The sequence below is a fragment of the Dasypus novemcinctus genome, chromosome 9 (genome assembly GCF_030445035.2).
Source record: "Dasypus novemcinctus isolate mDasNov1 chromosome 9, mDasNov1.1.hap2, whole genome shotgun sequence".
NCBI classification, from domain to species: domain Eukaryota; kingdom Metazoa; phylum Chordata; class Mammalia; order Cingulata; family Dasypodidae; genus Dasypus; species Dasypus novemcinctus.
This window is the reverse complement of record NC_080681.1, coordinates 33421921-33438106: the sequence shown is the minus strand read 5'-3', so window position 1 is coordinate 33438106 and position 16186 is coordinate 33421921. Positions and strand designations below refer to the sequence as shown.

The 16186-nt window shown below is 37.8% G+C and overlaps 1 protein-coding gene across 11 annotated transcripts in view; it reads right to left on the bottom strand.

Annotated features, from left to right (window-relative positions):
- Nucleotides 1–16186, bottom strand: part of EVI5 (ecotropic viral integration site 5) — a 254969-nt gene that overhangs the window by 150484 nt on the left and 88299 nt on the right. For all 11 annotated transcript variants that reach the window (XM_071217250.1, XM_071217256.1, XM_071217252.1 and 8 more), the window contains 4 exons: nt 12730–12855; nt 11524–11667; nt 9514–9603; nt 9311–9408 (listed from right to left, as the gene is read on the bottom strand). In XM_071217250.1, the coding sequence (XP_071073351.1) occupies nt 9311–9408; nt 9514–9603; nt 11524–11667; nt 12730–12855 (458 nt within the window). The remainder of the gene's footprint in view (nt 1–9310; nt 9409–9513; nt 9604–11523; nt 11668–12729; nt 12856–16186) is intronic.

Here is a 16186-nt window from a genome sequence, read left to right as displayed (position 1 = left end):
GCTATAGTGGTAAAAACAGCATGGTACTGGCATAAAGACAGACACAAAGGCCAACTGAAACAAACTGATGGTTCAGAAACAGACCCTCACACGTATGGTCAAGTGATTTTTGACTAGCCTGTCAAACTCATACAGCTCAAGCAGAACAGTCCATTCAACAAATGGTGCTGAAGGAACTGGATATCCACAGCCAAAAGAAGGAAAGAGGACTCCTATCTCATGCAATATCCAAAAATTAACTCAAAATGGATCAAAAACCTAAAAATAAAAGCAAGAATCATAAAGCTTCTAGAAGAAATTGTAGAAAAATATCTTCAAGATCTAGTGGTAGGTGATGGATTCTTAAAGGAGATAAGAGGAGGATAGAGAAGGACTACTGATATTTAATTTACATAGACGTTTTAATTAGCTTTACTGTAAAAGTGTAGAAATCTATAGAGTGGATGGTAACAAATAGAGATTAACAGCTATTTTATAAATCGGGATGTGGCTGAAAATGGTGGTCTAGGTACATAAATGTCAACTGACAGAATGCTAGAGAATAATCTAGGAACTGAATTGCACAGTAAACCAAGAGATGGATGAGAATTGTGGTTGATGGAACAGATGCAAGAGTCCTTTGTGACCTAGAGCAAATGTACATCACTACTGCAGGGTGGTGGGAATGTGAAGAAGCATGGGAGAAATACAGCTGGAGGGACCTGTGGTTAGCAGTAATAATATAATATTCTTGCATCTATGCCAAAAATGTACTATGTTGATAATGGGGCAGTATGGAAAATGTGAGCCAAATGTATGCTATGGACATAGTTAACAATCAGATGATATTATTTTATCTGTAACGAATGTTCCACCACAGTGTGGTGTACTGATGGAAAGTTGTTTGAGAATTCTGCACATGTGTATCATAAGTTTATAATTTGTCATAAAAAATATATTTAAAAAAATAGGGTGGGTTGGGGGAAAACACACCAAATGTAAGATAAGGACTATAATTAGTAGTAAGAATTTGACAATATTCTTTCATAATTTGTAAAAAAAAATCTCACGACAATGCAAGGTGTTGGTGGAGGGTTGATGTTTGGTACTCCTGTATGATATTATGCATGTTTGCTTTCTAAGTTCACATTTACTATACACTTGTTTATGTATGTTCATATATAAATGACATAAAGATAATAATAGGGTTGTTGGGGGAAAATACTTTGGTTAGTAGTAATATTTTGACAATGCGATTTAGTCATTAGTTTAAAAGGTTTAACAACAATGCAAGGTATTGGTGGTAGAGTGAGTTATGAGAGTCCTGTATGATGCTATATATATTTGTTTTGTAAGTTCACAACTATTACTAGACACTTCCTGTTTATGTATGTTTATGTATGAGTGATAAACTTCAATAAATTTTTAAAAAAATGGTTCATGGGAGAACATGTGGCTCAAGCAGTTGAGTGCCTGCTTCCCACATGGGAGGTCCGTGTTCAGTCCCCTGTGCCTGCTAAAAACAAGAAAACAAACAACAAACAAACAACTGAAAAAACCTACTCAGGAGAGTTGACGTGACTCAGTGGTTGAACACCAGCTTCCCACATGAGGTTCCAGGTTCAACCCCCAGACTGATACTTAAAACAAAACAACTGTGTGTGTGTGTGTGTGTGTGTGTGTGTGTGTGTATGGTTCATTGATGGCAGTTTGCTAGGCATTGTCTGACTTGCAGGGCTCACAGACTGTTGAATTCCTAATTACATACAGTTTATGATGAGGGTAGTAGACATACCAGTGAATACACAATTATTTAAAATATTTAAGGTTTAGTTTTTTTTAATGTTTCAAACTTAAAGTGTGCATATAAATCTCAATTTAATACCAAAGTGTCAATTTTATTAGCTAGCTCTCTTGTGAATAAATTAATATCCCCCTCCAAGTGGTTTTAGCTGTTAACAGAGTCCAGTTTCCTCATGACTACACATTAGAAGAAACCTTTGCTGAATTACACATTCCTTTATCAATCTCCTTTAGTACTACTAAAAAGAATCCTCAAGAAACCACTGTCTTTTGGAGGATAATAATTCTAAATAGCATTCAGGAAGAGATTATTATTTGCAAAGATCTAAAGTTCACAGCAAAGCTCAAGGAAATGCTAATTGGAAAAGCAGATTTGTTCTATTTATTGAAGACCAGCATTTAAGGAAGAGTTAAGATAAGTCTCCCAAATGAATAAGAAGCCAGGAAGGGGCAGACAGGGAAGCTCAGTGCCCATGCCAGGTAAGGAGGAAAGCAGGAAAGCAGCAGAGGACCACAGTGAAGGGGACTGAAAGCTGTAGCCAAATATTACAGAAAAAGCCAACTGGGCAGACAAATGCAGAGGGCTTGCTGGGGAGGACTGAGGGGAAAAGCAGAATACTTGGCATTGTTAAAAGTAGCAAAGGGCAATGAAATAAATCAAATTATAGGCCTTCCGAACAGTATGTTGTGTTTTCACCTTTTCTATTCATTTTCAAAGATTAATACACATCCTTTTAACCAATTCTGCACAAGTTAACCCTCAGCTTTCCATTCTCTAACTTCAACATGTTTGTAACTAGCAGTACTATTATATGGGTATGACAGTGGTTTAAAGGTAATGTCTAAGGTCACGTATAATACTAAAATGAAAGCTAAAAAATGTAACATGGGAATGTATAGCATAGTAATACTGCATGTGAATATGAATATGGGTAAAACTGCACATATAAGACTTTTTCTTTGAAACTAAACTAACTGATTAAACTAAAAGCCACTGATTGTACATGATGGATGAATCTTATATCTTGTAACTATATATCTCAATAAAACTGCTTAAAAATAAAAAAACTTTTAAAAAGTATAGCCCTTGTCCACATAGATTTCAGAATCTGCTCAAGGGAATAATCCAGAGAATGACATGCAGAAGGAAGGATTTGTTAACTCTTACAGAGGAAATATGTACCTTGGCAGATCCTGAAAGATGAGATGAAGGTTCCTGATAACTGACAGGTAGGGCAAAGCCTGGACTTCTAGAGGCTTAGCACTCAGAAAGTGGGCACTGCACTTGTCCGGCTCTATCTAGAGCTGGAAATAAGTAGGCTTCCCAAAAATATCTGCTGAACTATTCGTGAATCAAGTATCTCTAAGACTAATTTTTAGCTATGTGTGTCTTCTCTATCATAGGCCCTAGCTTTACTGGAAGAAAATTTACAAGAAAATGCAGCAGAATCAGCACCTGAAGGTTGGCATTGGTAGTTACATTTAAGAAGTTAACCAGATATGGTTTACAACTTTGACAGATGAACAGCAGGATTCTGACTTATCAAAGGGGGAAAACAGCTCTGCTGAGGTAGAAAAGTATACTGCTGATATGTAGAGAAGTTTTTATTTTTATGAATAATATGATGCTCAAAGGTTCCTGGTCCTTACAAAGGTGAGCCTCATTTAACAAGAAATTGATTAATACCCATTCACTGAATTTTTGGTTTAATTTACTCAATATAGTGACAAAAATTAAAAATAATCAAGTGTTAATGAGCAAGGAGAACAAAGAACTCGTAAGTTGCTGACTGAGGGAAGTGGACTTAGCCCAGTGGATAGGGCATCTGTCTACCACATGGGAGGTCCACGGTTCAAACCCCAGGCCTCCTTGACTTGTGTGGAGCTGGCCCATGGGCAGTGCTGATGCACGCAAGGAGTGCCCTGCCATGCAGGGGTGTCCCCCGCGTAGGGGAGTCCCACGTGCAAGGAGTGCACCCCATAAGGAGAGCCGCCCAGCGCGAAAGAAAGTGCAGCCTGCCCAGGAATGGTACCGCCCACACAGAGAGCTGACACAGCAAGATGACACAACAAAAAGAAACACAGATTCCCGTGCCGCTGACAAGAATAGAGGCGGACAAAAAGAACACACAGCAAATGGACACAGAGAACAGACAACTGGGGTGGGGAGGGGGGAAGGGGAGAAAAACAACAACAACAAAAAAATAAGTTGCTGACTGAGTGTATATATTATGTACAACTTGGATAAATTTTGCAATGCAGGCATGGTATACTCTGCAACCTAGCAATCCCTCTCCTAAATATATATCCTAGAAAAATTCTGGCACAAAAGTATTCCTAGCATTTTAATAGCATAAATAGCAAACAGACCAAAAATGAAATATCACAAATGGAGTAGGGACCCAGGCCCCCCTAAGTCCTTAGCACAAAGCCACCTGCATGACCTAGACGTAAGTTAAGGGTTAACAGCCCTCCCCGAGGGGAGAGCATGTACAGACTTATCGTAAACTATCATCTTCCCAATGCAGGAAATGTCCTTGGTAAACATCCTTCCTATGAGCAAGCATAGTGGAAACATCACCACACCCCACGTATGCCTCACCCTAGCAGAACTCTGTTCTCACACCCTATGGAATGTCCCTGTTTTTAAACCCCATACACATCAACCCTCATTTTCTCATCTCTTTGAGGAGTGCTATCTTCATTCATTCTTTGACCAGCCACCATCAAAACATCTCTCCTGTTTGTAAGTCCCAATAAAGCTTATGCCTGACTAAATGTCAGGCGTATTCTTTGGTCTTGTGGCTGCACCAACTCGTGCCCTTTAGGAGTTGGGTTGTAAAAAATGGCCATCAGGAAAATGGATAAACTGGCAGACTCATTCAGTTGAGTATTATAGAGCAGTGACATGAACTAAAACTATAGAAAAAAGCTATTTTGAAAAAGGAAGAGAAAATTGATTTGTTTAAAAAAAAAAAAAAGGCAAGAGAATGAAAGAATGAATGATGAACCCAGAATTCAGGATGATTATTAACCTCCTGTAGGGGGCACTTAAGCCATGTGGGAACTCCTAAAAATTTGTTTTGAATTGGTTTTGTTTCATAACTTAAAAACATGTTATATTTATATTCCTTTGTGTAAATCAAATATTACATGGTAAAAGTTAAAAAATAAATGAAGACGTGATCATCCATATCCAAAATCAATTAATGTATCAAGCAAGATTAGGAATAGAAACTAATGAATTTGCAATGGGAAACAATTACTTCTTAACATTTCAACTGCTGTTGCTACCCTAATCCAAGATTTCATTATTCCCTTGAATGACCTATTTCAATAGTCTCCCTGAATGTACCCTGACCCTATATCCTGTCTCTTCTCCACACAGCAGCCAATGTTTTTTTTTGTCTGTTTTTAAGGGGAAAAAAGTTCTTCCTTTGCTATTACACAAAATAAAAGTTCATTCCAAGGGCTGTAAGACTCCCTGATAGACCTCTATCTCCTACTTTTCTCCTCTTGACTCCCTCTACTGCAGCCACTCTAGCCAAAATGATGCTCATCAAATACGCCAAGCACACTTCTGCCTCCAGGTCTTTGCTCTGCTTGCCTCTGTGTCTGGAACACTATGTGTATAGCTTGCCTCTTCTTTCAGATTCTGTTAAAATACCTTATAAGAAAGGCCTTAGCCCACCATCCTATTTAAAACATATATAATTGTTTCTGTAAACCAACAATGTTTTATTTTGACAATCCTTCCTAATTTTGCTATTTTTAGAAAAAATTAAAATTTGGTTAAAAATCTTAAAAAAGAAAAAGAGTAATAAGAACCTGTCACTCTCTAGTGTCCATACCTAGATGGTTTTCCTTCATAGCACTTATTACCACCTGACAATGTTGTTTAATTTTTGCCTCACCACATATGCACTTGAAAATAAGCTTCATGAGAGCAGAGATTTTCTCTATTTGACTGATACCTAGAACAGTTCAGAACCTAGAACAAGGTCTGCACTTCCTTGGTGCTCAACAGATATTTCCTGAATAGATGAATGAAAAGGAACATTGCAAAAGGAGGAGTTTTAGTGGAAACCTGAGGGCAGATGTCAGATTACTAAGGGTTAAAGGATGGAGGAGATATATCTATGAAGTCATGTTTTTCCCCAATATATATTTTCTGGCTCTGTCGACTTAAATATTCTAAATTCAATGACAGCCCTCATAACAACGAAGACAACTCACATCCAAATTTTCATCTCTAAATTTCCTCACTAAAAGGAACCAATTCTGGGAAACAGATGTGGCTCAACCAAGTGGGCTTCTGTCCACCATACAGGAGGTCCAGGGTTCGATGCTCAGGGCCTCCTGGCGAGCTGACCCATACAGGAAAGTTGCCCCATGCAGGAGCACTGGCTGACGCAGAGAGCTGGAGCAGCAAGATGATACAATAAGAGACACAGAGGAGAGAAAATAAGACGTAGCAGAGCAGGGAGTTGAGGTGGCACAAGAGAGTAATCACCTCTCTCTTACTCCAGAAGGTCCCAGGATCGGTTCCTGGAGCTGCCTAATGAGAATAAAAGCAGACACAGAAGAACACACAGTGAATGGACACAGAGAGCAGACAATGGGGGAAATGGGGCGGGGGGAGAAATAAATAAATCTTTAAAAAAAAAAGGAACCAATTCTGGGGCAGAAAATATCCATGACGAGGCTAGGATATCTTTTTTACCAGAAAACAACAGATAATTCAGGGACTGATGGTGTCATGTCAAAAGGACATGGGGGGGGGGGGGGGGAGTAATATGGGGATCTCATATTTTTTGAATGTAACATAAAAAAGACAAAAATTACTTAATTAATTTTTTTTAAAAAAGGACACAGGAACCATCTTAAACGAGCTCCTGCTGGCCTATATTGAGGTGAATATGAAATACACATTGCTACCCATGATATTCTTGCCAAGTATGTTTATCCTGAATCTAATTAAGCCTTTATACTTAACTTGAGTTTATAGAAAAGGCAAGGGGATAGAAGAACAAGTTAAATAAGATCAGGAGGAATCAGGCAAATCTTTAAGATTAGATATTGTCATGACGATTAACTTGCTCTCTCCAACAAGCTGACATAGTGAAAAGAGAGTTTGGGGTAGGGGATGCTGATCTAAAGAAATCTAAAAGATATTAACAACTGAATGCAGGCAGTCAAAGGTAAAAGACAGTTTTGGCCCAACTGGGGAAATCTAAATATAGAATGAGTATGAAGTAATATTATGAAATTATTGTTAGGTAGGAAAAACAATGTGGTAATGAAGAAAATGCCTTTTTTTTTTTTAAGGAGTAAATGATCATAATGTCTATAATTTACTTTGAAATACCTTAGAAAGGAAATATATGAAGTAAATCTGGCAAAATATTAACCACCAATAATTGTAGATTAGCATATTTATTTTTCTAGTCTGTGTTTTTCTGTATGTGTGAAAAAATTGCCAACTGAAAAAAAGAAAGGTAGATGAAATATGATCTGGAGCTAATGAGCATATGCCATTTTTTTAAAACAAATCAATTTTATTGATACCTATTAATAAAGCATACAATTCATCCAAAGTGTACAATCAACTGGTATCTGGTATAATCACATAATTGGTGCATTCATCACCTCATCATCATTACAGCATTTTCATTACTTCAATAACAAAACTCACAAATACCTTATAAGGCTGAAGAAAATGAAACCGAAAAGGAAAGGATTTGAGGTACGGGATGAAGAAACAACTGATGGAGTAAGGTCTGGAAGAGATGGGAAGAGTAACATCCTACCACCTGTGTTCTGAATTAGCCTTCAAAAGGAATAGAAACACTGTGTACTGAAAAGGGAAGAAAAGAAATACAGCTAAATCTGTAAGGTAGAAGACAGAGTTTGAAATGATGACAGAAAAAGAAAGAAGTAAGGTAATCCACTGAGAGTAGGACACTGCAAAAATGGGGAAAGGAGCTTGGGAAGAATGGTACGGTTTGAAATAGCCACTGTAGGGATGGGAGAATAAAGTCATCAAACCAATAAAAACATATGTGGAGCAGCACTGGAAATACAACTTACTGTTGGGAATCTCACTAACTATGCAATTTCTCCAACACTTGGCTACATGAATATAGACTACAAGAAGGTCAGGGAATAAGTAGAAGACTATTTATTCAGACCAGAAGGCTATTAGACATCAGACTGGGGATCCTGATAAAGCAGAAGAGGGATGGAATGAGTAAGGAAGTGAGAGAACTGGAGGTCAGAAGTTTAATAAGTTAATAAGATAACTGAAATTGCAGAGATTAGATTGTACTGCCAAGGACATAGTCTAAAAAGAGAGTCAGTTATCAAGAAGGTAGGGAACTTCATTCTCTAAAAGTCCTTCTTTCTTTTCTTTTAGGAGGTACCGGGATCGAACCTGTGACCTCATACATGGGAAGCAGGCACTCAACCACTTGAGCTATATCTGCTCCCCTTTAAAAGTCTTTTAAAGGAATGAAAATTTTCTTTTTGGCTGGTGTGTTTTAAATGTGGTTTTACCAAAAGGCAGGGATAGGGGTAGATCTTTCAGATTTTATCAACTACAGAACAGAGTAACTTCTGCATCTACAATGGCTCAACAAGATGGTGTAATGTGATTGGTTATTAGGAATGTCACAAATAACTTATTAATAATAATAATTGAAGCTTATAAATTGACCTGTTTTTATATATTAGAGCTAAGTAACTCTAATAATACAATTTTGGGGGGGTGTTAATCTAATCATATAATTTTCACTCACATTTTAAGACACTTCTTAGAGTAGGGACATCCACAGGAATGTGCTGTACATTTAATGTACTTTAATGTAGCAGCAAAGATAGCGAGAACTCCTAGCATGTAGTACTTCTATCATTTTAAAGCATCTTACACCACAGAAATTACAGTGTCAGCAATATTAACTTTGACCGCAAATTAAGATTTTTTTTTTAGCAAGAATTAACAGCTTTCATTTTCAATTAACACCCTTGCCGTATTTCAAAAATAAAACTAACCTTTATGAGCCAAGACTGCTTATCTTGAATTTTTATGAAATACATACCAAAAGAAAAGCTTCATTAGAAAGGAATATATAGGGAAAAAAAAGAAAGGAATATATACTTGTTCTCAATCCATACCCATGGTTATCTAGCTCATTATGCTAATCTAGAATGCTCTGGTGTCAACTAAGAGAAAAATAATTTAAATAAACAAGGGAGCTGGTGTAGCTCAGTAGTCTGAGCTCCTGCTTCCCATGCACAAGGTTCCCAGGTTCAATCCTGGTGGTGCCTCCTTAAAAAAAAACACATAAGAAATTCCAACATTATTCCATCATTACATTTATGCTATAGTCATACCAATATTAACAAAAATAAAGTTCTATAAACTGGAAGGGAAAATGTACTTATTACTAGAATGTTTGGCCACTTCCACTGGATTTCCTATATGATTCAAGAAATCCCTTAACTAAAAACCAAAATATAGATTACTTACTTTTTCATTTTTTTTGAGTTGTACTTGACTTGGTAAGCTGCTTGAACTAATTTGTCTGGACCACCATCAAACTGATGTGGAATGACTTTCTGAAAGTGCTAAGAAACAATCAAAAGAAAACATAAGAACTATTTAGTGTCTGTTATTATTAAGTGATTAATAGTCAAATCTAAAGAAATTCAAGAAATCATGAACTGACTTACTTGTAACATCCCCTCCATATCGAGTTGCATTAGTTCTGCCTGATTCATCTGAAGAAGTGCTAATCCTATTCGAAATACTATTTCTAAACCCTGAGGAAACAAATTATATCAAGCAATAAATACATCTATTCTTCATCAAGCAAAACTATTATTTCAAAAATAATATTAAGGGAACTGAAAGTGTCTACAACTGCATGCAGGAGAATCATATCCATCAGCCATGTGGGATCTAAGCTCCCTCTTGATTTAGAGGTGGAGGGGACATCACCATCCCAGGGTCCACAGGATGGAGGAATACAACATGGGGTTAGAGTGGACTTGCTGGTATTCTACTATAGAAATGTGACTCTAGCAATGGAAGTAATTGTATCATTGAGGTGGAGATGGTGGGCACGGGAGCTGCTGAGGGCAGGGAAAGGAAGGAAGAGGTGTGATATGGGGCATATTCAGGACTTGGAGTTGTCCTTAATGATACTGCATGGAGTTGTCCTTAATGATACTGCAGGGACAGATGCAGGACACTGTATATCCTGCCATAACCCACTGGGTGGACTGGGGAAGAGTGTGAACTACAGCGTAAACTATGGTCCAGTGCTCGAGGTTGTATTCACCAAATGCAATGAATATGCCTTACTGATGAAAGGGGATGTTGATGTGGGAGGAGCAGGATGGGGTATATTGGAAACTCTTATGTTTTTTAATGTAACATTTTGTGTGATCTATTTATCTTTAAAAAAAAAAATGACAATAATTTAAAAAAAAAAAAACACTAAGGCAAACATGTAGGGATCTAGGGCTCAGCAAACATTTCTTTGAAAAGTCATACAGTAAATATCTTAAGTTTTGTGGCCATGTGGTGGTATGCTACAACTACGAACAGGCATGGAATGTTCAAAGAAAACCTTATTTACAAAAACAGGCAGATGAATTGTATACTTGAAAGTGGTTAAAACCAGAAATTTTTTGTTTTGTACCTGTTACTACAATAAAATTTAAAAAACAAACAAAAAGGACAGATTTGACATGCAAACCAGGCCAAGATTTAGCATACAAACTGTAGTTTGCTGAACCAGACCTAAACTAATTTAACGAGGTAACATAAATCAATCTTGTCACTTAATGTGAGGTAACAAAAATCAATCAATGTCATGTAATGTGTTCGCAGAATAAAAGAAACTCAATTATACTCATTATTTCTTACTTTTAACAGATGCATTGCAACATTATTGCCTAAAAAGCAAACTTTACCTCTCACTAATTCTCACTGTACCAATCTGAAGTGACATAGAGGTTTGATTAAAAATGTGGGCAGGGAAGCGGACTTGGCCCAATGGATAGGGTGTCTGCCTACTACATGGGAGGTCCGAGGTTCAAACCCTGGGCCTCCTTGACCCGTGTGGAACTGGCCCATGCACAGTGCTGATGTGCACAAGGAGTGCCATGCCATGCAGGGGTGTCCCCCACATAGGGGAGCCCAACGTGCAAGGAGTGCACCCCATAAGGAGAGCCAGCCAGCTTGAAAGAAAGTGCAGCCTGCCCAAGAATGGCACCGTACACACAGAGAGCCGACACAGCAAGATACACAACAAAAATAAACACAGATTCCCAGTGCTGCTGATAAGGACAGATGCAGTCACAGAAGAACACACAGCGAAAGGACACAGAGAGCAGACAACTGAGGGAGGGGGGGAAGGGGAGAGAAATAAAATAAATTCTTGAAAAAAAAAAAGTGGGCTCCAGAATTTGACTGCCTACATTTGAATCCTGGTTACTATGCCATTTATGTGCTGTGTGTCAATAGACAAGCTACTTAACCTTTCTCTAAACCTCTACTTATCATCTATCAAATGGAGATGATGGTATTATCTATTGATAGGATTGTTAAAAGGTTTAAATGAGATTTAACATGAGGCATGCGGGTCTCCCTTGTTCTTCTCATTGCCTGCTCTGATTAACCCAATGATCACTTTGCTCAGCTCTTCTTCCTAGCTAGCCCATTCATTAGCTTACCTCAGACATAAAGATATCAAATATCCTTGTGGCAATCGGTAGTGGAAAAGTTGTAAGAAAGATAGTCAGAAACCAGGATGATGCATACATTGAGGTATGAAAACTCTGAGATTGAAAGTGCACAAAAAGCTCTGGAAGATGCTCCTAAAAGAAGAAAAGAAATAGTTAAAAAATAGCAAAATTAAGTATTTTAAATCAGATTGTTATATATCCATGGATTAGCCTATATCAATAACAAAGATAAAAATAGGTATCACATGGAAAAGCTAAAATAATCCCAGAAATTCAGCACCCTGTCAGTGGGCCTTATCTTGGAATGTATGATAGCCTATCTCCCCCAATGTATCAGAGCTAGACTCATTTATAATTTTCCTACGCATGGTTCTTATGGCCCTTTTATTTGAACCTATAATTAGCACTATATCTATTAAATATGTGTCCCAGAGACTTAACTCTTCTGTCTGTTCATATGCCAGTTAAGCCTTGAATTTCAGCAGAATTGCAGCCAATACCTTCTCTCCAGTTCATCCGGCTCACCCAGGATAACTAACAAAAGGATGATGATGGACAACGTCCATCCCAAAAAACAGAGTATCTACAACTGTAAGCAAGTCAGTTCTATCCATCTGCCCCATGGGATCTAAGCTCATGGAAGCAGAGTGGGCATCACCATCCCCAAATCCTCAAGACTGAAGAACGAACAAGCATAAGGGGAGAATGTAACTATGAACAAAAGTAGATGTTATTATTCTACTAATGAAAGAACTTTTATCATTGATATAAAGGCAGTGGTCACTAGAAGTTGTGAGGGGAGGAAGAGGGAAAAATAGGGTAACATGGGGCATTTTGGGGACATTGGAATTGTTCTGCATGACACTGCAATTATGGATACAAGCTATTATACATTTTGTCAAAACCTATAAGTGCAAAGAATAAACCAGAATGTAAACTATAGGCTATGGTTAATAGCAGTGCTTCAATATTGGTTCATCAATTGTAACAAATGTACCACACTAATGAAAGATGTTGTTAATGGGGAAAAGGGGGGGAGGGGTGGAGGAGAGGGAACTGGGTATATGGAAATCCCTATATTTTCAATGTACCATTTAGGTAATCTAAGGCTTCCATAAAAATAATTATTTTTATATAAAAAAGATGACAAAAAATATAAAGGTAATATACTTTTTGTTAACACTACACTTTTACCTGTATCATGCACTCAAACTGGTACATACAAAGGCCCAATTCTGCCATACTTGGTTTAAAAAGCTCACGGAGTCTATAATCTTGCATCAACTTAACAAATACACAGAAAGCTTCTTCTTCTGGCATCTACATTAGGAGAAAAAAAGTAAATATAGGTTAATATTTCATGATACACAAAATAGGTCAAATTTCATTTAAACTAAGTCCCCAACCATGAACACTGTTTTGAGTGGCTATGTATGGCAATATAAAGAACAATGGAACAAAGTAAAAACAACCAAAATAAATAAATAAATAAATAAAAGAGCCCTGGACTAGGAACCAAAAGTTCTAGTCTCCAATTCTATCACCAAAAACGAGAATAGAGAAATTTTACAATCTCTGAGACTAAACTCACTTGCCTCATTCATTAAATCAACCAACAAATATTCATTTGGAGCCAGATACTTTTCTCTCTCTGGGTACAAAGCAGTGAACAAATTAAATACAATCCCTGCCCTCAAGGAACTTGGTATTTCTAGATCAAGATAGATCATATATGATATGAATATGTGTGTGTGTGTGTTTTTATGTGTGTCAGATGGTGATAAGTGCTCCTTAGCAATAAAATAGGGCAGGGTAAATGGGATATGGAGTGCTGGAGACATACACTGCTATTTATGTAGGGAAGATAGGGAAGGTTCCTCGATAGGATAACATTTCAGCAGAATCCTAAAGGAAGTAAAGGAGGAAGAACATAAAGGCCCTAAATTGGAATCATGTTTGGCATGCTCAAGGAACAGCAAATTAGGAGACTACTATATGAGGGATACTGATATGAAGGAGGTTAGAGAAATAACAGAGAGTCAAATTACATAGGGCTTTAGAGGCCACTATAAGGATCTTGACTTTCACCTTTCGTGTGACAGAAAGCCTTTGAAGGGTTCTGAGTAATAAGAGATCTAATATGGCTTAAAGTGTTAGAAATTATTTAAAGAATTTGTAATTGGTGTTTAAAGGTTCCAATTTCACATTAGGGAATAATATCAAATAAGACAATGAATGTAAAAGCTCCTTGTAAAGAGCTACAAAGATATTAGAATATTTAAGCAAATGACATGTACCTAAATTGTCAAGCCAAAAAATAATACAATTTTAAAATGCTCATTCACATATGTAATACCAGTGTGCTTCAAAAGAGTAAATCCCAAAGGATCTCTAGGCATTCCTCTTACCACAGACTGATTATTCTAACAAAATCCTTTTCATTGGCCTTCACACAGCTATTGACAAGAGTCAAGAGTTAACTCTTAACAAAATCCCTACTTCCTTCCTTCCTCCCCACACTCACAGCTATGTTTCTGCCCTGGAGACCATCCCTGTTAATCCTATCAAGACCTATAGCCCCATTGATTCCTGTCAGTCACTACAAAAAGCCTAAGATTCCTAACTCTCACCCTATGTGGTACTACTGCTCTCCTAATCTGTCTCCATTTCCAACCCTCCTTAAAAATTTCCCATACTGCTATTTGAAATTTATAATCTGCCATCAACCAACTATTTCAGAGCCTTAACCTCTTTTCCAAAGATTCCTTTTACCTTCCTCCTTGAACTGAAATGTGGTTTCCCCCTAAGAATAAGTCAAATATCAAAACTTGGCTCTCCCCTAAGGTGGCTGGTTTTCTCTCCTGATGTACAGAAGGGGCCCTTGAGTCTCTTGAACTCAATTCCCAACAGTCTGGAGCTGCCAGAGTCATCCTTTCAAGCATGAATTAGATCATATCAGTCCAATACTCAAAGCACACTAGTGGCTTTCCTTATCTTCAATAAATGTCAAAATCCCTACAAGTTCCTACACTGTGTGATCCCTTGCTACCTTCTCCAACCTCACTTCCCACCACTTCTCCCCCCTCACTCTCCCCTCTCCCTTCACTCCCTCTTTAGCCACAGTAGGAATCAATCAACTACCTCTTTTTGGTATTACAAGAATTCCTTCTGTTCTGGACATTAAAAAAAAAAAAGAAAAAGAAAAAATGTTCAGTTCTCTTCCCCTTTGCAATAGCATTGACATAGTCACTAGGAGATGGTTAAAAAATGGCTATATTAAAAAAAAAAAAAAAAGGTTGGGAAGGTTCAATAAAAGGGCAGAAGGAAAAGGAAAAAATGATTATCATTGTGTCCTTGTCCAAAAGTTTGAAATAGTCACAAAAAAGAAGTGTGACACTGAGAGATATATAAATATGAAAAACAACCACTCAAATTGTTTTATAGTCACTCTATTAGAAAGGAGTCACTATAAAACATATCACCACACTTGAGCCACAATGTGCTGCTACATACTTCATCTGTAACTCTGAGTTAATAATCTATCTTTCGCAAAGGTCTAATGGGGATAATTTCAACCCAATTTCATAGGAGTACTAAGATATACACAAAACGTAAGTACCCAGAACTTTCTTTAAAAAGAAATGACTATTTTAACACAACATGTACTAAACTACCTTTGCAAATTTTTTTTTTTTTTAAGATTTATTTATTTATTGAATTCCCCCTCTCCCCCGGTTGTCTGTTCTCTGTGTCTCTTTGCTGCCTTGTTTCTTTGTCCGCTTCTGTTGTTGTCAGTGGCACGCTTCTGTTGTCGTCAGCGGCACGGGAAGTGTGGGTGGCGCCATTCCTGGGCAGGCTGCGCTTTCTTTGGCACTGGGCGGCTCTCCTTACGGGGCGCAGTCCTTGCGCGTGGGGCTCCCTTATGCGGAGGACACCCCTGCATGGCAGGGCACTCCTTGCGCGCATCAGCACTGCGCATGGGCCAACTGCACACGGGTCAAGGAGGCCTGGGGTTTGAACCGCGGACCTCCCATGTGGTAGACGGATGCCCTAACCACTGGGCCAAGTCCGTTTCCCACCTTTGCAAATTTTTAAATCAGACTCTACACTGTTCTAAACTAAGGACAAAATTGTGGGAGGCAATTAGAGCATAAGGCTTAAGAGCATAAACACAAGAGACAAAGAAAGGAAGGAGCTTTTGAATCTGGCTCCACACTTTCTAGCTGTGACAGTGGGCATTTCAGTGATTATTTTTGTGGTGGTATACTAGCTATCACTGACTATAGCAGTTAAGTAAATCAATCAGTGAATGAAAGTGAGGATCAATATCACCACTGCCCTCTGGGTCCTAGAGGAAAATGTAACTGCCCCTCACTGCCCCTCACAATTCCTTGACAGCAAGGTCAGCTATTGTATGAGATTCACACTTCGAGTAGGAAAAAAAGCTCTAAAGATGCTCAACTGAAATGACTACTAAAAGCTCATTTTGGAGCTAATATGAAAGTTAAAAAGAATAGAATCATGACGAAATTCAACGAACTGATAACAAAGATGTTGTATTCAACAGTGAAAGGCCTACCAATACCAACCAATTACAAATGAGGAAAAATACAATTCTGTAAAACATCTATACACTAACATTAACAAATCT